Source organism: Trachypithecus francoisi, unplaced genomic scaffold (genome assembly GCF_009764315.1).
Source record: "Trachypithecus francoisi isolate TF-2019V2 unplaced genomic scaffold, Tfra_2.0 Lachesis_group19, whole genome shotgun sequence".
Classification (NCBI taxonomy): domain Eukaryota; kingdom Metazoa; phylum Chordata; class Mammalia; order Primates; family Cercopithecidae; genus Trachypithecus; species Trachypithecus francoisi.
This window is the reverse complement of record NW_022681464.1, coordinates 35,988,430-36,008,009: the sequence shown is the minus strand read 5'-3', so window position 1 is coordinate 36,008,009 and position 19,580 is coordinate 35,988,430. Positions and strand designations below refer to the sequence as shown.

At 39.3% G+C, this 19,580-nt stretch overlaps 1 protein-coding gene across 1 annotated transcript; it reads left to right on the top strand.

Annotated features, from left to right (window-relative positions):
• The first annotated feature begins 16,961 nt into the window (after positions 1-16,961).
• On the top strand, positions 16,962-17,540 carry LOC117063861 (RNA polymerase II subunit A C-terminal domain phosphatase SSU72-like). Its single transcript, XM_033177675.1, has one exon. It carries the CDS (start codon positions 16,962-16,964, stop codon positions 17,538-17,540), a length of 579 nt encoding a protein of 192 aa, XP_033033566.1.
• The last annotated feature ends 2,040 nt before the right edge of the window (positions 17,541-19,580 follow it).

Genomic DNA, 19,580 nt, shown 5'->3' with positions numbered 1-19,580 from the left:
TAAGGGGCAGACTCCATCATCTCCTCCAATGTCTCCAACAAGTAAAGTCATTAGCTGGAGACTGCAAAAAAAAAAAAAAAAACCCAAACAAAACAAAACCATCTGCCTTTTACTGCCTCACCTCTGGACCTAGTAGCTCGCAGAGGAATTGCTGTAAAACAGACTTTTTCACACATTACTGATAAAAGTAAAAATTTAAAACCCCTTGTGGAAATTTATCTAGCAATATGTCTCAAGAGACTTAAAAAAATGTTTTTAGCCTTTCCCAAAATAAACCCAAACCTGGTTATTTTTCCTTGGCCAGAACCACAAGTGCAATCTGGTAAGAATAAAACTACTGATTTCCACCTCCGTAACTATCTATCTCCCCATCCTCCACCCCCAAACATTTTCTGTCTCAGGATATGGCATTGACAATTATCTAGGTGTTCAGGTCCAAAATCTAGAAGATATCTTGATTCCTCTTTCAATCTCAAATGCAATTCATCAATAAGTTTTCTCATATCAACCTCCAGAATGCATGCCAAGGCTAACCACTTCTCAGTGTCTCCTCTCTTCCATCCTAGACCGGGCCACCATTGTTTCTCACCTGAACATCTGAAACTGTCTCCTGATTTCCCTACCTCTGCTCTTACTCCCCGCAGTTCATTCTCCATACAACAGCCAGAGGGATGTTCCTAAAGCAATATAAGATCCTGTGAATCTCCTACTGACTTCAGGTCATTTAAAGCAGAACAAAACCCCACCTCTTTACAAGGACCTCCCTCATCTGGTCCCACTTATGTCTGTCCTATTCTCACCATGATTCAGACACAGTTTTGCTTTCTGTTCCTTGAATCTGCCAAGTTTCTTCCCAGGTTAGGGCCTTGGCATTTATTGTTCCTCCAGCTGGCAATGCTCTGCTCCCACAAGTTAATAATAATAATATTTCAAATTTATCTAGACCTAATATACTCCAAGCCTTAGTCTAAGAGTGTTCCACATATTAATTAATTCGGGTTAGTCTGGGTCCTTCAAGAACTAGATGCCAAGATAGGATTTAAAATGTAAGAAACTTATTGCAGGGAATATCTGTAAGAAAAAATGGGGGAAGAGAGGGTTACTGTGAGAGCCTTCAGACCATGTTGCCATGTTCCCAGGTGAAAGAAGGGGAAAAGGGAGGAAGGGAAGAATAGATACATCTTAAATTACCACACAGTTCCTTCAAATGTTCACCAAAGCTCCTCAAGCCAAAGTCGCCTTTTAGGGGAGTACAATGTCTCCCAGGAATGAGTCTGCCTTAGTACCCCTGCCACGCCCAGTCCCTGGCTGCGAGCAGCCCCTTGGGAAGTGTCTCAATGCAACCGCAATAAGGGGTTCAGATCGCTGCAGTGGGGGCTGTCAATCAATGGCACCCCTGCAGTCAGAGCTCTGACAGGCATATTCTCTTGGGCACCATATCCTTCAATCTTCCCAACAACCCAATAAAGATTTATTATATTAGCCCCATTTATAAATCAGGGAATGAGGCACAGAAGGTCACTTATGTAGCAGGTAGCAGAGTCAGGATCCAGCTCCAAGTGATCTCACTCTAGATTCCTCATTTCTAACCAGCACTCCATTCAGGTCACACCCTGTGTCATCTCCTCGGTAATAGACGATCCTAGAAAATGTAGGCATTGCCCTCCCCTAAATCATTGCTATATTTTATCTTCCTAGCTCTCTTCAGTACCTAAACTTATTTATTTCAAACGTTAAACTATCAGTCTTCTCTCAACTAGGATGGAGGATTTACTGCTAGATTGGGTTTAGTTGAGAGAAGTGGGTGGGGGCTAAGGGAAAGGAAGGAGTCAGATGTCTAACTCTAGTAACTGAGTGGATAAAATGAACTATCTTAATTCAACAGCCAAAACCAAACATCATGAAAAATTGTGAGCACACTCCTATTAAAATCAATAACAAGCTTAAAACCCCACTCTCATCTCTATGATTACAGATCCTTCTAGAGGTTCCAGTGCAATAAAGCCAAAAACTTTAACAGATATATCTATTCAAAAGGAGGAGAAAAAGGATCAAAATTTGCTGGTGATTTTATTATCTATCTAGTAAAATCCAAAACACTTAACAAAAAGAAAAAGAAAACTAAAAAATATACAAGAATTTAGAGTTTTCCTAAATAACAACAATAACCATTTAGAAGTAAAATGGAGAAAAGATTGCAATCATAATATTATATATATACACACACTATATATATACACCATAATACTATAATATATATACACATAATACTATACTATATATATAATAACTAGTAATAAAATTAATCAAAAAATTTAAAACATCCATGAAGACAATTACCAAATTTTGCTAAAGAATTTAGAACGTTATACACAGAGAGGTCATGTTCATCTCAAACAGATACACTTGATACTCTAAAGGTGTAAACTCTTCCTAAATCAGTTCACAGTTTTACCACAGTTGTAATATAAACATTAGCAGAAATTGTTTCACAACTTAATACATGAATTATGAAGTTATTTGAAAGACTGAATAAGTCAAAATAGTTAAGAAATTGATTTTTTTTTTGTTATGTATAATAGTTTATTTTGCTTTTTACTGTCTTAATATTTCTTTATTATAATACAATATTTATATTCAATGGATAACACTCCATTTTAAATCTTTATTAATCACAAAATTAATAATAAAAAGTTTAGAGGATGACATTTCTATGTTTCCTAGTCCACATTTGGGAAGTATTCTTCTTTTTTTTTTTATTTTATTTTATTTTTTTTTATTTTTTTTTATTATACTTTAAGTTCTAGGGTACATGTGCATAACGTTTATATCATGTATAACTCCCCAATGCAATCCCTCCCTCCTCCCCCCTCCCCATGATAGGCCCCAGTGTGTGATGTTCCCCTTCCCGAGTCCAAGTGATCTCATTGTTCAGTTCCCACCTATGAGTGAGAACATGCGGTGTTTGGTTTTCTCTTCTTGTGATAGTTTGCTAAGAATGATGGTTTCCAGCTGCATCCATGTCCCTACAAAGGACGCAAACTCATCCTTTTTGATGTCTGCATAGTATTCCATGGTGTATATGAAGAAATTGATTTTAAAGGAAGGCACTAAGGATGGAGTTGTCCTACCAGATGTTAAAATGTATTATAAAGCAACAACAATTCAACATCAGCAGCATAGTTTTGTTTTGAGAACTGACAGTCAAATTAATGAATCATGTAAGATAATACAAAACTCCAGCATCCATAAAATTAGTATACATAAAATTTAACATATGTAAAAATTTTTATATGAAAACGTGGCCACACAAATTGGTAGAGGAAATCAACAAATAGCATTCGTTCAAAAGAGTAAAGGCAGGTGGGAAGAAAAGGAGGCCGAAGATGGCCGAATAGGAACAGCTCCAGTCTCCAACTCCCAGCGCGAGCGACACAGAAGACCGGTGATTTCTGCATTTTCAACTGAGGTACTGGGGTCATCTCTCTAGGGAGTGCCGGACAATCGGTGCGGGTCAGCTGCTGCAGCCTGACCAGCGTGAGCTGAAGCAGGGCGAGGCATCGCCTCACCTGGAAGCGCAAGGGGGAAGGAAATCCCTTTTCCTAGCCAGGGGAACTGAGACACATAACACCTGGAAAATCGGGTAACTACCACCCCAATACTGCGCTTTAAGGAAACAGGCACACCAGGAGAATATATCCCACACCTGGCCGGGAGGGTCCCACGCCCACGGAGCCTCCCTCACTGCTAACACAGCCGTCTGCGGCGATCTATCCGCAAGGCAGCAGCGAGGCTGGGGGAGGGGCGCCCGCCATTGCTGAGGCTTAAGTAGGTAAACAAAGCCGCTGGGAAGCTCGAACTGGGTGGAGCTCACAGCAGCTCAAGGAAGCCTGCCTGTCTCTGTAGACTCTACCTCTGCGGACAGCGCACAGCTGCAGTCCATTAGGGGAAAGAGCAGGGGCGCTGCAGACCGAACGACTCTGTCTGACAGCTTTGGGGAGAGCCGTGGATCTCCTAACGCGGAGGTTGAGATCTGAGAACGGACAGACTGCCTGCTCAGGTGGGTCCCTGACCCCTGAGTAGCCTAGCTGGGAGACATCCCCCACTAGGGGCAGTCTGATACCCCACACCTCACAGGGTGGCGTCACCCCTGAGAGGAAACTTCCAAAGAAAGAATCAGACAGGTACACTCGCTGTTCAGCAATATTCTATCTTCGGCAACCTCTGCTGCTGATACCCAGGCAAACAGGGTCTGGAGTGGACCTCAAGCAATCTCTAACAGACCAACAGACAGTCCTTCTGACTGTCAGACGGAAAACTATCAAACAGGAAGGACACCTATACCAAAACCCCATCAGTACGTCACCATCATCAAAGTCCAGAGACAGATAAAACCACAAAGATGGGGAAGAAGCAGGGCAGAAAAGCTGGAAATTCAAAAAATAAGAGCGCATCTCCCCCTGCAAAGGAGCGCAGCCCATCGCCAGCAACGGATCAAAGCTGGTCAGAGAATGACTTTGACGAGATGAGAGAAGAAGGCTTCAGTCCATCAAACCTCTCAGAGCTAAAGGAGGAATTACGTACCCAGCGCAAAGAAACTAAAAATCTTGAAAAAAAAGTGGAAGAATTGACAGCTAGACTAATTAATGCAGAGAAGATCATAAACGAAATGACAGAGATGAAAACCATGACACGAGAAATACGTGACAAATGCACAAGCTTCAGTAACCGACTCGATCAACTGGAAGAAAGAGTATCAGCGATTGAGGATCAAATGAATGAAATGAAGCGAGAAGAGAAACCAAAAGAAAAAAGAAGAAAAAGAAATGAACAAAGCCTGCAAGAAGTATGGGATTATGTAAAAAGACCAAATCTACGTCTGATTGGGGTGCCTGAAAGTGAGGGGGAAAATGGAACCAAGTTGGAAAACACTCTTCAGGATATCATCCAGGAGAACTTCCCCAACCTAGTAGGGCAGGCCAACATTCAAATTCAGGAAATACAGAGAACGCCACAAAGATACTCCTCCAGAAGAGCAACTCCAAGACACATAATTGCCAGATTCACCAAAGTTGAAATGAAGGAAAAAATCTTAAGGGCAGCCAGAGAGAAAGGTCGGGTTACCCACAAAGGGAAGCCCATCAGAATAACAGCAGACCTCTCGGCAGAAACTCTACAAGCCAGAAGAGAGTGGGGGCCAATATTCAACGTTCTTAAAGAAAAGAATTTTCAACCGAGAATTTCATATCCAGCCAAACTAAGCTTCATCAGTGAAGGAGAAATAAAATCCTTTACAGATAAGCAAATGCTTAGAGATTTTGTCACCACCAGGCCTGCCTTACAAGAGACCCTGAAGGAAGCCCTAAACATGGAAAGGAACAACCGGTACCAGCCATTGCAAAAACATGCCAAAATGTAAAGACCATCGAGGCTAGGAAGAAACTGCATCAACTAACGAGCAAAATAACCAGTTAATATCATAATGACAGGATCAAGTTCACACATAACAATATTAACCTTAAATGTCAATGGACTAAATGCTCCAATTAAAAGACACAGACTGGCAAACTGGATCAAGAGTCAAGACCCATCAGTCTGCTGTATTCAGGAGACCCATCTCACATGCAGAGACATACATAGGCTCAAAATAAAGGGATGGAGGAAGATCTACCAAGCAAATGGAGAACAAAAAAAAGCAGGGGTTGCAATCCTAGTCTCTGATAAAACAGACTTTAAACCATCAAAGATCAAAAGAGACAAAGAAGGCCATTACATAATGGTAAAGGGATCAATTCAACAGGAAGAGCTAACTCTCCTAAATATATATGCACCCAATACAGGAGCACCCAGATTCATAAAGCAAGTCCTTAGAGACCTACAAAGAGACTTAGACTCCCATACAATAATAATGGGAGACTTCAACACTCCACTGTCAACATTAGACAGATCAACGAGACAGAAAGTTAACAAGGATATCCAGGAATTGAACTCATCTCTGCACCAAGCGGACCTAATAGACATCTATAGAACTCTCCACCCCAAATCAACAGAATATACATTCTTCTCAGCACCACATCGCACTTATTCCAAAATTGACCACATAATTGGAAGTAAAGCACTCCTCAGCAAATGTACAAGAACTGAAATTATAACAAACTGTCTCTCAGACCACAGTGCAATCAAACTAGAACTCAGGACTAAGAAACTCAATCAAAACCGCTCAACTACATGGAAACTGAACAACCTGCTCCTGAATGACTACTGGGTACATAACGAAATGAAAGCAGAAATAAAGATGTTCTTTGAAACCAATGAGAACAAAGATACAACATACCAGAATCTCTGGGACACATTTAAAGCAGTGTGTAGAGGGAAATTTATAGCACTAAATGCCCACAAGAGAAAGCAGGAGAGATCTAAAATTGACACTCTAACATCACAATTAAAAGAACTAGAGAGGCAAGAGCAAACACATTCAAAAGCTAGCAGAAGGCAAGAAATAACTAAGATCAGAGCAGAACTGAAGGAGATAGAGACACAAAAAACCCTCCAAAAAATCAATGAATCCAGGAGTTGGTTTTTTGAAAAGATCAACAAAATTGACAGACCGCTAGCTAGACTAATAAAGAAGAAAAGAGAGAAGAATCAAATAGACGCAATAAAAAATGATAAAGGGGATATCACCACCGACCCCACAGAAATACAAACAACCATCAGAGAATACTATAAATGCCTCTACGCAAATCAACTAGAAAATCTAGAAGAAATGGATAATTTCCTGGACACTTACACTCTCCAAGACTAAACCAGGAAGAAGTTGAATCCCTGAATAGACCAATAGCAGGCTCTGAAATTGAGGCAACAATTAATAGCCTACCCACCAAAAAAAGTCCAGGACCAGATGGATTCACAGCTGAATTCTACCAGAGGTACAAGGAGGAGCTGGTACCATTCCTTCTGAAACTATTTCAATCAATAGAAAAAGAGGGAATCCTCCCTAACTCTTTTTATGAGGCCAACATCATCCTGATACCAAAGCCTGGCAGAGACACAACAAAAAAAGAGAATTTTAGACCAATATCCCTGATGAACATCGATGCAAAAATCCTCAATAAAATACTGGCAAACCGGATTCAGCAGCACATCAAAAAGCTTATCCACCATGATCAAGTGGGCTTCATCCCTGGGATGCAAGGCTGGTTCAACATTCGCAAATCAATAAACGTAATCCAGCATATAAACAGAACCAAAGACAAGAACCACATAATTATCTCAATAGATGCAGAAAAGGCTTTTGACAAAATTCAACAGCCCTTTATGCTAAAAACGCTCAATAAATTTGGTATTGATGGAACGTACCTCAAAATAATAAGAGCTATTTATGACAAACCCACAGCTAATATCATACTGAATGGGCAAAAACTGGAAAAATTCCCTTTGAAAACTGGCACAAGACAGGGATGCCCTCTCTCACCACTCCTATTCAACATAGTGTTGGAAGTTCTGGCTAGGGCAATCAGGCAAGAGAAAGAAATCAAGGGTATCCAGTTAGGAAAAGAAGAAGTCAAATTGTCCCTGTTTGCAGATGACATGATTGTATATTTAGAAAACCCCATCGTCTCAGCCCAAAATCTCCTTAAGCTGATAAGCAACTTCAGCAAAGTCTCAGGATACAAAATTAATGTGCAAAAATCACAAGCATTCTTATACACCAGTAACAGACAAGCAGAGAGCCAAATCAGGAATGAACTTCCATTCACAATTGCTTCAAAGAGAATCAAATACCTAGGAATCCAGCTTACAAGGGATGTAAAGGACCTCTTCAAGGAGAACTACAAACCACTGCTCAGTGAAATCAAAGAGGACACAAACAAATGGAAGAACATACCATGCTCATGGATAGGAAGAATCAATATCGTGAAAATGGCCATACTGCCCAAGGTGATTTATAGATTCAATGCCATCCCCATCAAGCTACCAATGACTTTCTTCACAGAATTGGAAAAAACTGCTTTAAAGTTCATATGGAACCAAAAAAGAGCCCGCATTGCCAAGACAATCCTAAGTCAAAAGGACAAAGCTGGAGGCGTCACGCTACCTGACTTCAAACTATACTACAAGGCTACAGTAACCAAAACAGCATGGTACTGGTACCACAACAGAGATAGACCAATGGAACAGAACAGAGTCCTCAGAAATAATACCACACATCTACAGCCATCTGATCTTTGACAAACCTGAGAGAAACAAGAAATGGGGAAAGGATTCCCTATTTAATAAATGGTGCTGGGAAAATTGGCTAGCCATAAGTAGAAAGCTGAAACTGGATCCTTTCCTTACCCCTTATACGAAAATTAATTCAAGATGGATTAGAGACTTAAATGTTAGACCTAATACCATAAAAACCCTAGAAGAAAATCTAGGTAGTACCATTCAGGACATAGGCATGGGCAAGGACTTCATGTCTAAAACACCAAAAGCAACGGCAGCAAAAGCAAAAATTGACACATGGGATCTAATTAAACTAAAGAGCTTTTGCACAGCTAAAGAAACTACCATCAGAGTGAACAGGCAACCTACAGAATGGGAAAAAATTTTTGCAACCTACTCATCTGACAAAGGGCTAATATCCAGAATCTACAAAGAACTCAAACAAATATACAAGAAAAAAACAAACAACCCCATCAAAAAGTGGGGAAAGGATATGAACAGACATTTCTCAAAAGAAGACATCCATACAGCCAACAGACACATGAAAAAATGCTCGTCATCACTCGCCATCAGAGAAATGCAAATCAAAACCACAATGAGATACCATCTCACACCAGTTAGAATGGCAATCATTAAGAAGTCAGGAAACAACAGGTGTTGGAGAGGATGTGGAGAAATAGGAACACTTTTACACTGTTGGTGGGATTGTAAACTAGTTCAACCATTATGGAAAACAGTATGGCGATTCCTCAAGGATCTAGAACTAGATGTACCATATGACCCAGCCATCCCACTACTGGGTATATACCCAAAGGATTATAAATTACTCTACTACAAAGACACATGCACACGTATGTTTATTGCGGCACTATTCACAATAGCAAAGACTTGGAATCAACCCAAATGTCCATCTGTGACAGACTGGATTAAGAAAATGTGGCACATATACACCATGGAATACTATGCAGCCATAAAAAAGGATGATTTGCATCCTTTGTAGGGACATGGATGCAGCTGGAAACCATCATTCTTAGCAAACTATCACAAGAAGAGAAACCAAACACCGCATGTTCTCACTCATAGGTGGGAACTGAACAATGAGATCACTTGGACTCGGGAAGGGGAACATCACACACTGGGGCCTATCATGGGGAGGGGGGAGGAGGGAGGGATTGCATTGGGGAGTTATACATGATATAAACGTCATGCACATGTACCCTAGAACTTAAAGTATAATAAAAAAAAAAAAAAAAAAAAAAAAGAGTAAAGGCAGATGTTCTCTCAAGGTTCACACCCAGTAACTTCCAGAAAGATCCAAGTTAAAGGTAACATCATAAAATAACTAAAAGTAAAAATATTATCTCATATTTATCTCATTAAAGGGAGATAAATGTATACAACAGAATATTATAAAGTATAATCAACTTTTTGAAAAAATTTAATAACTTTAGAAAACATGACTTAAGTGAGCAAAATAAAATTACAAAACAATACAAAGAAAATTCTTTATTAAAGTCATCATTATCTGAGTTTTCACAATTACAGAAGAAAAGATAATTCATTTAAATATTAAATACTTCATCATTAATTGCCCACATACGTAGAAATATTCCTTTCTACTTAACACTATGCCTGACCATTCTGAATATATATGTTTTGGTCAAATACAGCTATTAATCAGATACATATATTGCCTGGGAAAATTGATCATTAGAAAAATTGATGAGGCTCTCAAGTATTTTTACATAAATGATAATACAGGCATACCTTGAAGATATTGCAGGTTCACTTCCAGACCACCACCAATAAAGCAAATGTCACAATAAAGTGAGTCACATTAACTTTTTGGTTTCCTAGTAAAAATAAAATTTATGTTAACACTATACTGTAGTCTATTAAGTGTGCAATAATTGCATTATGTCTTTAAAAAGTAAATACTTTACTTTGAAATATTGGTTAAAAAAAAAAAAAAAAACTCTAGTGATCCTCTAGGGCTTTGGCCAGTTGTAATCTTTTTGCTGGTGGAGTGTCTTGCCTCAATGTTGATGGTTGCTTGACTGATCAGGGTAGTGGCTGCTGCAGTCTGAGGTGGCTGTGGCAATCTCTTAAAATAAGACAACAATGATTGCCATTCTAACTGGTGTGAGATGGTATCTCATTGTGGTTTTAATTTGCATTTCTCTAATGGCCAGTGATGATGAGGATTTTTTCATGTGTCTGTTGGCTGTATGAATGTCTTTTTTTGAGAAATGTCTGTTCATATCTTTTGCCCACATTTTGATGGGGTTGTTTGTTTTTTTCTTGTAAATTTGTTTGAGTTCTTTGTAGGTTAGGGATATTAGCCCTTTGTCAGATAAGTAGATTGCAAAAATTTCCTCCCATTCTGTAGGTTGCCTGTTCACTCTGATGGTAGTTTCTTTTGCTGTGCAGAAGCTCTTTAGTTTAATTAGATCCCATTTGTCAATTTTGGCTTTTGTTGCCATTGGTTTTGGTGTTTTAGACATGAAGTCCTTGCCCATGCCTATGTCCTGAATGGTATTACCTAGGTTTTCTTCTAGGGTTTTTATGGTATTAGGCCTAACGTTTAAGTCTCTAATCCATCTTGAATTAATTTTCATATAAGGAGTAAGGAAAGGATCCAGTTTCAGCTTTCTATTTATGGCTAGCCAATTTTCCCAGCACCATTTATTAAATAGGGAATCCTTTCCCCATTTCTTGTTTTTGTCAGGTTTGTCAAAGGTCAAATGGTGGTAGATGTGTGGTATTATTTCTGAGGGCTCTGTTCTGTTCCAGTGGTCTATAGCTCTGTTTTGGTACCACTACCATGCTGTTTTGGTTACTGCAGCCTTGTAGTATAGTTTGAAGTCAGGTAGCGTGATGCCTCCAGCTTTGTTCTTTGGGCTTAGGATTGTCTTGGCAATGCGGGCTCTCTTTTGGTTCCATATGAATTTTAAAGCAGATTTTTCCAATTCTGTGAAGAAACTCATTGGTAGCTTGATGGGGATGGCTTTGAATCCATAAATTACCTTGGGCAGTATGGCCATTTTCATGATATTGATTCTTCCTATCCATGAGCATAGTATGTTATTCCATTTGTTTGTGTCCTCTTTTATTTCACTGAGCAGTGGTTTGTAGTTCTCCTTGAAGAGGTCCTTTACATCCCTTGTAAGTTGGATTCCTAGGTATTTTATTCTCTTTGAAGCCATTGTGAATAGCAGTCCATTCATGATTTGGCTCTCTGTTTGTCTGTTACTGGTGTATAAGAATGCTTGTGATTTTTGCACATTAATTTTGTATCCTGAGACTTTGCTGAAGTTGCTTATCAGCTTAAGGAGATTTTGGGCTGAAATGACGGTGTTTTCTAAATATACAATCATGTCATCTGCAAACAGGGACAATCTGACTTCTTCTTTTCCTAACTGAATACCCTTGATTTCTTTCTCTTGCCTGATTGCCCTAGCCAGAACTTCCAACACTATGTTAAATAGGAGTGGTGAGAGAGGGCACACCTGTCTTGTGCCAGTTTTCAAAGGGAATGCTTCCAGTTTTTGCCCATTCAGTATGATATTAGCTGTGCATTTGTCATACATAGCTCTTATTATTTTGAGATACGTTCCATCAATACCGAATTTATTGAGAGTTTTTAGCATGAAGGGCTGTTGAATTTTGTCAAAGGCCTTTTCTGCATCTATTGAGATAATTATGTGGTTTTTGTCTTTGGTTCTGTTTATATGCTGGATTATTTATTGATTTGTGTATGTTGAACCAGCCTTGCATCCCAGGGATAAAGCCCACTTGATCATGGTGGATAAGCTTTTTGATGTGCTGCTGGATTCAGTTTGCCAGTATTTTATTGAGGATTTTTGCATCGATGTTCATCAGGGACATTGGTCTAAAATTCTCTTTTTTTGTTGTGTCTCTGCCAGGCTTTGGTGTCAGAATGATGTTGGCCTCATAAAATGAGTTAGGGAGGATTCCCTCTTTTTCTATTGATTGGAATAGTTTCAGAAGGAATGGTACCAGCTCCTCCTTGTACCTCTGGTAGAATTCAGCTGTGAATCTGTCTGGTCCTGGACTTTTTTTTGGATGGTAGGCTATTAATTATTGCCTCAATTTCAGAGCCTGCTATTGGTCTATTCAGGGATTCAACTTCTTCCTGGTTTAGTCTTGGGAGAGTGTAAGTGTCCAGGAAATTATCCGTTTCTTCTAGGTTTTCTAGTTTATTTGCATAGAGGTGTTTATAGTATTCTCTGATGGTAGTTTGTATTTCTGTAGATTCAGTGGTTGGTGATATCCCCTTTATCATTTTTTATTGCGTCTATTTGATTCTTCTCTCTTTTCTTCTTTATTAGTCTTGCTAGCGGTCTATCAATTTTGTTGATCTTTTCAAAAAACCAGCTCGTGGATTCATTGATTTTTTTTTGGAGGGTTTTTTGTGTCTCTATCTCCTTCAGTTCTGCTCTGATCTTAGTTATTTCTTGCCTTCTGCTAGCTTTTGAATGTGTTTGCTCTTGCTTTTCCAGTTATTTGAATTGTGATGTTAGGGTGTCGATTTTAGATCTTTCCTGCTTTCTCTTGTGGGCATTTAGTGCTGTACATTTCCCTCTACACACTGCTTTAAATGTGTCCCAGAGATTCTGGTACGTTATATCTTTGTTCTCATTGGTTTCAAAGAACATCTTTATTTCTGCCTTCATTTCGTTATGTACCCAGTAGTCATTCAGGAGCAGGTTGTTCAGTTTCCATGTAGTTGAGCAGTTTTGATTGAGTTTCTTAGTCCTGAGTTCTAGTTTAATTGCACTGTGGTCTGAGAGACAGTTTGTTATAATTTCTGCTAATGGCAATCATTAAAAAGTCAGGAAACAACACGTGCTGCAGAGTATGTGAACAAATAGGAACACTTTTACACTGTTGGTGGGACTGTAATCTAGTTCAACCATTGTGGAAAACAGTATGGCAATTCCTCAAGGATCTAGAACTAGAAATACCATATGACCCAGCCATCCCATTATTGGGTATATACCCAAAGGATTATAAATCATGCTGCTATAAAGACACATGCACACGTATGTTTATTGCAGCACTATTCACAATAGCAAAGACTTGGAATCAACACAAATGTCCATCAGTGACAGACTGGATTAAGAAAATGTGGCACATATACACCGTGGAATACTATGCAGCCATAAGGATGAGTTCGTGTCCTTTGTAGAGACATGGATCATCATTCTCAGCAAACTATCGCAAGAACAGAAAACCAAACACTGCATGTTCTCACTCATAGGTGGGGATTGAACAATGAGATCACCTGGACTCGGGAAGGGGAACATCACACACCAGGGCCTATTGTGGGGAGGGGAGATGGGGGAGGGATGGCATTGGGAGTTATACCTGATGTAAATGACGAGTTGATGGGTGCTGATGAGTTGATGGGTGCAGCACACCAACATGGCACATGTGTACATATGTAACAAACCTGCACGTTGTGCACATGTACCCTAAAACTTAAAGTATAATAAAAATTAAAAAACAGAAAAAGAAAAAAAAATATATATATATATATATATACAAGATACCTGTGCTATTAAAATTGTATGAGACGACGATTAGGAAACAGTGTCTAAAAAGGCTCCATAAGTGGGGATTGATGAAAAAATGGAGAAATACTGGACTAGAGTGAAGAGAAATAAGAAACACTGAGGCATCTGCTGGTAAAAATTTTGAACTCTAAGGAGAAAGAGAAAAATCTTACAAACATCCAGTTAAAAAGAACATTTATCTACAGAAGAAGCATGATGCTGGAATTAGACTTTTTATATCCAACGCTGGAGCAGACAGTGGCATAGCAGTTAAGGACTACTGAGAGAAAGGACTACAGCCCAACAGTCCTGTACCCAGCCGAGATGTGGCCCCTGTGTCAGGGTGAAGGAAAGATACACAGCAATTCGGACAGTTTATCTCCTGTGTCCCCTACAGAGAAACCTACTTGAGAGAAGACTTTCCAAACATTATTACTTATGGGAACCTGAACAACAATTCATGGAAATGGGAAGAAAAGAACACAAACCTCTGGGCTTCACCACTAGAGTTTGTGATTCAGTGGTTTGGGGTCTACATGTTCATTTTTTACAAGTTCCCAATTAATGCTAATCCTGCTAGTCTGAGAACACACTTTGAGAAACTTTAAGGTGTTTCCTAATTTGTTTGTTTGTTTATTTTGAGACGGAGTTTGGCTCTTCTTGCCCAGGCTGGAGTGCAATGGCATGATGTCTGCTCACTGCAACCTCTGCCTCCCAGGTTCAAGCGGTTCTCCTACCTCAGTCTCTGGAGTAGACAGAATTACAGGCACCCGCCACCACACCCGGCACATTTTTTGTATTTCTTTAGAAGAGACAGGGTTTCACCATGTTGGCCAGGCTGATCTCGAACTCTGGACCTCAGGTGAGAGGACCTCCCCACCTCAGCCTCCAGAAGTGCTGGGATTACAGGTGTGAGCCACCAAACCCAAAACGATGACTTCAAGTGAAATGATGTATAATAAAATTAATTTTATCATAGGCTAATTGATATGAACAAGAGTCACAAAAACATCACCAAATTTCTAAATATTCAACACACTTAGAATATTAAACTTAGAAACAAATGTGAACTGTACATACAATTAAGAAAGCCTAATAAAACCTAGTAAGATTATTATTCACCTAATTTTTGGTGAATCAGTGGGTGATGGCGGCCGAAGTTGTGGTAAGTTAAACCAAGGAATAAATGTTTGCAAAGAAAAAATTGTAAGGAGCACCTCCTACTACTACACAGTTAAAAAATCAATAATGACAGACACTGCAGGCTGGCTGATCTATTTTGTACTCTCATCATTATTGTCTTGCATTTGTATGATTACCATGTTTTGTGAATTTTTATTTTTCAATAATTTGTATTCATTCATTCATTTTCCAACCCATTGATTCCAGTTCAGGGTGGCAGGTGGCTGGAATCTATCTTAGCAGCCCTAGGTGCGAGGCTGGAACCAATGTTGGACAGGACCCTATCCGGGGCACAGGGCACACCCTCACATTGGGACCATAGAGATATCAGTTCATCTAATTTGCACATCTTTGGGATGTGGGAGGAAACAAGAGTATCCAGAGAAAACCCACACAGATATGGGAGAATATGCAAACCCCACGCAGACATCGGCCTGCCAGAAGTCAATTTTTTAAATTAATGTTATAATAAAATGATATTATTTGAGGCTGGGTACAGTCTCAGTCTCAGCACTTTGAGGGGCTGAGGCAGGTGGATCACTTGAGCCTGGGAGTTTGAGACCAGCCTGGGTAACACGGTGAAACCCCATCCTCTACAAAAAAAAAAAAAAGTTAGCCAGACATGGTGGTACACACCTGTAGTTCCAGCTACTCGGGAGGCTGAAGTGGGAGAACTGGTTGAGCCTGGGAGTTTGAGGCTGCAGTGAGCCATGATGGCACCACTGCACTCCAGCCAGGTTGACGGAGCAAAACTGTGTCTCAAAAAATGAAGAAAAAAAAACCGATGTTATTTAAGAACCTGCTGTATTTGCAATGTAAGAATCACCATAAGAGGGACATAGAAAAATACAATATGTTGTTTCAAAGATAGATTTTGTCCCTGCACCAGAGACAAAAGTGATGTCCCTGATCTGATTTATACTGAAATAAATTAAATGTGAGCTATACATACATTTAAGAAAGACTAATAAAAACAAGTAAAATTGGGCCAGGTGAGGTGAGGGTGAGCTCACCTATAAATCAGTCCTGACTGGGTGGGGCCACCTTTGCGGAGAGTTACTGAATTAGGAATTTAATCATTTTGATTATATTTGTGATTAGCAGTCCATTATCATAATCTAATCAATCCAAAAGTGACATGATTATCTTATTTTTTGAAACCCCATTCATAATTTTAAAATCTCTTTTATTTTCTTAATAAATTATACAACTGCTAAAAAAAATTCTAAACATTGCATTTAAGTGTGGAAAAGCTCAAACACAGCTGTACTTGGAGGCAGAGGATTGCATCAATTCCTGCATTCCCTGAAGAATCATTCTGAGTTCAATAATATCAAATGCAGAAAAATGGGGTGTTAATAACTCTTAAAATAGCATAAGCAGAGATGTTGTTCAGAATGGGATTTTTTTTTGTATTGGTGAAAAACATTTGTGAGTTTCTGAACAAAACTATATATAGCGCTCCTATGATTTATGCAACTGCACTTCTTGAACATTATGAAAATTAAAACAAGCAACAATACTTGTAATTTATAATTAAATAGGGTGCGGCCTTGGAAACTATCACATGTTTATCATCCAATTTCACGTCTGAAGGTCACTGGAGAGTCCTATGACATGCCTGCAGGAAGCTTAATTGTCTTGACCATCGTCAATCCAGCCCCCAATCACTAGGAGAACCACCAGAGCAAACACCAAATTTTAAATGAATCCGGACTGGGTGGTGCCACCTTTGTTGAGAGTTACTGCTTTAGGTAATTTAATCATCTTGATGGTTCTTGATGAGTTAGGAGTCCATTCTACAACCTAATCAATCCAGAAGTCATGAAGTCTCCACCCACTAATTAAGGTGACTCAATATAAACCTGCCTCCTGTGCCTCCACATTAGCTCATTTGGAAGACCTGGTTATAGGTGGTCATCTTCTTCGCTCAGAGTCCGTGCTGCCGCTGAGGTGCCTGTGTCTCTCTGGTTCCCAGTGGCCGCCGTCATGCTCTCCTCCTCACTCAGGGTGGCTGTGGTGTGTGTGAGCAACATTAACAGGAGCGTGGAGGCCCACAGCATACTCAGGAGAAAAGGGCTGAGTGTCCGGTCTTTTGGAACTGAATCTCATGTGAGGCTACCAGGACCCAGTAGTCCTGTAGTTTACGATTTTGCAACAACATATAAGGAGATGTACAATGACCTCCTGAGGAAAGATAGAGAACACTACACCCACAATGGAATCTTACACATCTTGGGAAGAAATGAGAGAATCAAGCCCGGTCCAGAAAGATTTCAGGAGTGCACTGATTTCTTTGACGTCATCTTCACCTGTGAGGAGAGTGTCTATGACACAGTGGTGGAAGATCTGTGTTCCAGAGAACAGCAGACCTTGCAGCCTGTGCACGCGATCAACATGGACATCGAAGATAGCCTGGAAAGTGCCACCCTGGGAGCTTTCCTCATCTGTGAGCTTTGCCAGTGCCTGCAGCAGTCAGACGACATGGAAGACAGTCTGGAGGAGCTGCTGTTGCAAATGGAGGAGAAGGCAAGAAGAAGCTTTCTTCACACCATCTGCTTCTACTAAAGATCTGAGCTGGCTTTGTCCCCTTCCTCAGTAAGAACTTAGGCATGGGACTTTAGTCCAGATTTATTGTGAGAAGCATCTGCAAAGAACTTCCACTGAGTGCTGTTTGTATTACTTTTGTACATATCACCTCGAAAGGGACAATTGCCAAGGAAATATTTTATGGGAAATGAGAAGGACTAACAGTTTTAAAAGCACTGAAACATGCTTGGCATTGTTCTAGGTGCATTACATAGAATAACGAATTTACTGCTTATATCATTCTACAAGGACGCTATCCCACCATGACTGCATTTTCCTGACGAGCAAACAGAGTTGATAATGGACTGCTGGAAAAATGATTTGTTTAAGGGTACTCAGCAGATAAATAACATTGTATAGATAAGCACCTTTTAAATGAACTTTCTTTTCGCGATTTGAGTGCTGTTTTGTTTAATTTTTAAATTTTTTAAGTTAGTTGAGACCAATGGAGTGTGGTATATTAACTTAAATGTTGTTCTTCTTTAATAAGAGTATAATATTACATGTTTGAAGAGATAATTGTTTTTACCTATAGATCATATCTTTTTTTACTAATGCTCACTTTAATAGGTAAAATCCAAGTTTGATAATGAACTACATATTATTGTAAAATTTGGAATTATCTACTCAAATAATAGGTCATCAAATTAAATGAAATAAAAAATTTAAATAAAAAAAGACAACAATGAAGTTTGCTACATCAATGGACACTTTTGCAAAAGATTTCTCTGTAGCATGTAATGCTGTTTAATAGTATTTTACTTAAAGTAAAACTTCTTTCAAAATTGGAGTCAATCCTTTCAAACCTTGCTGCTGCTTTATCAACTAAGTTTATAGAATATTCTAAATCCATTTTTGTTATTTCAACAATGTTCACGGCATCTTCACCATGAGTAGTTTCCATCTCAAGAAACTACTTTCTTTGCTTATCTATAAAAAGCAACTCCTCATTCATTCAATTTCTATCATGAGATGGCAGCAATTCAATCACATCGTTTGGCTCCATTTCTAATTCTATTTCTCTTGCTATTTCTACCACATCTGCAGTTACTTCCTCCACTGAAGCTTTGAACCCATAAAAGTCATCCATGAGGGTTGGAATCAAATTCTCCCCCAAAGTCCTAGTACTGTTGATATTTTGAACTCCAGCCATGAATCGTGAATGTTCTTCATGGCATCTACAATTGTGAATCCTTTCCAGAAAGTCTTCAATTTACTTTGTCCAGATCAATCAGATGAATAACTATTTATGGCAGCTATAGTCTTACAAAATGTATTTCTTAAATAATAAAATTTGAAAGTCAAAATTACTAATTGATCCATGGACCGAAGAATGGATATAGTGTTAGCAATCATGAAAAAAGATATCTCCTTGTACATCTTCATCAGAGCTCTTGGGTGACCAGGTGCATTGCCAATGAGCAGTAATATCTTAAAGGAATCTTTTTTACTGAGCCAGTAGGTCTCAACAGTAAGCTTCAAATATTCAGTAAACTTTGCTGTAAACAGATGTGCTGTCATCCAGGCTGTGTTGTTCCATTTCTGGAGCACAGGCAGAGTAGATTTAGCATTATTCTTAAGGACCCTAACATTTTCAGAATAGCAAATGAATATTGGCTTCAACTTAAAGTCACCAACTTTGTCAGCCCCTAACAAGACAGTAACCCTGTCCTTTGAAGCTTTGAAGCAGGTATTGACTTCTCCTCTCTATCTATGAAAGTCCTAGATGGCATCTTTCTCCAGTAGAAGGCTGCTTCATTTACACTGAAAATCTGTTGTTTAGTGTAGCCACCTTTACCAATGATCTTATATAGATCTTCTGAATAACTTGCTGCAACTTCTACATCGGCACTTGCTGCTTCACCTTGCACTTTTATGTTATGGAGATGGCATTTTCTCTTAAACCTCATGAACCAATCTGTGCTAGCTTTCAACTTTTCTTCTGCAGCTTCTTTACCTCTCAGCCTTCATAGGGTTGAAGAGAGAATAGGGTCTTCTCTGGATTAGGCTTTGGCTTGA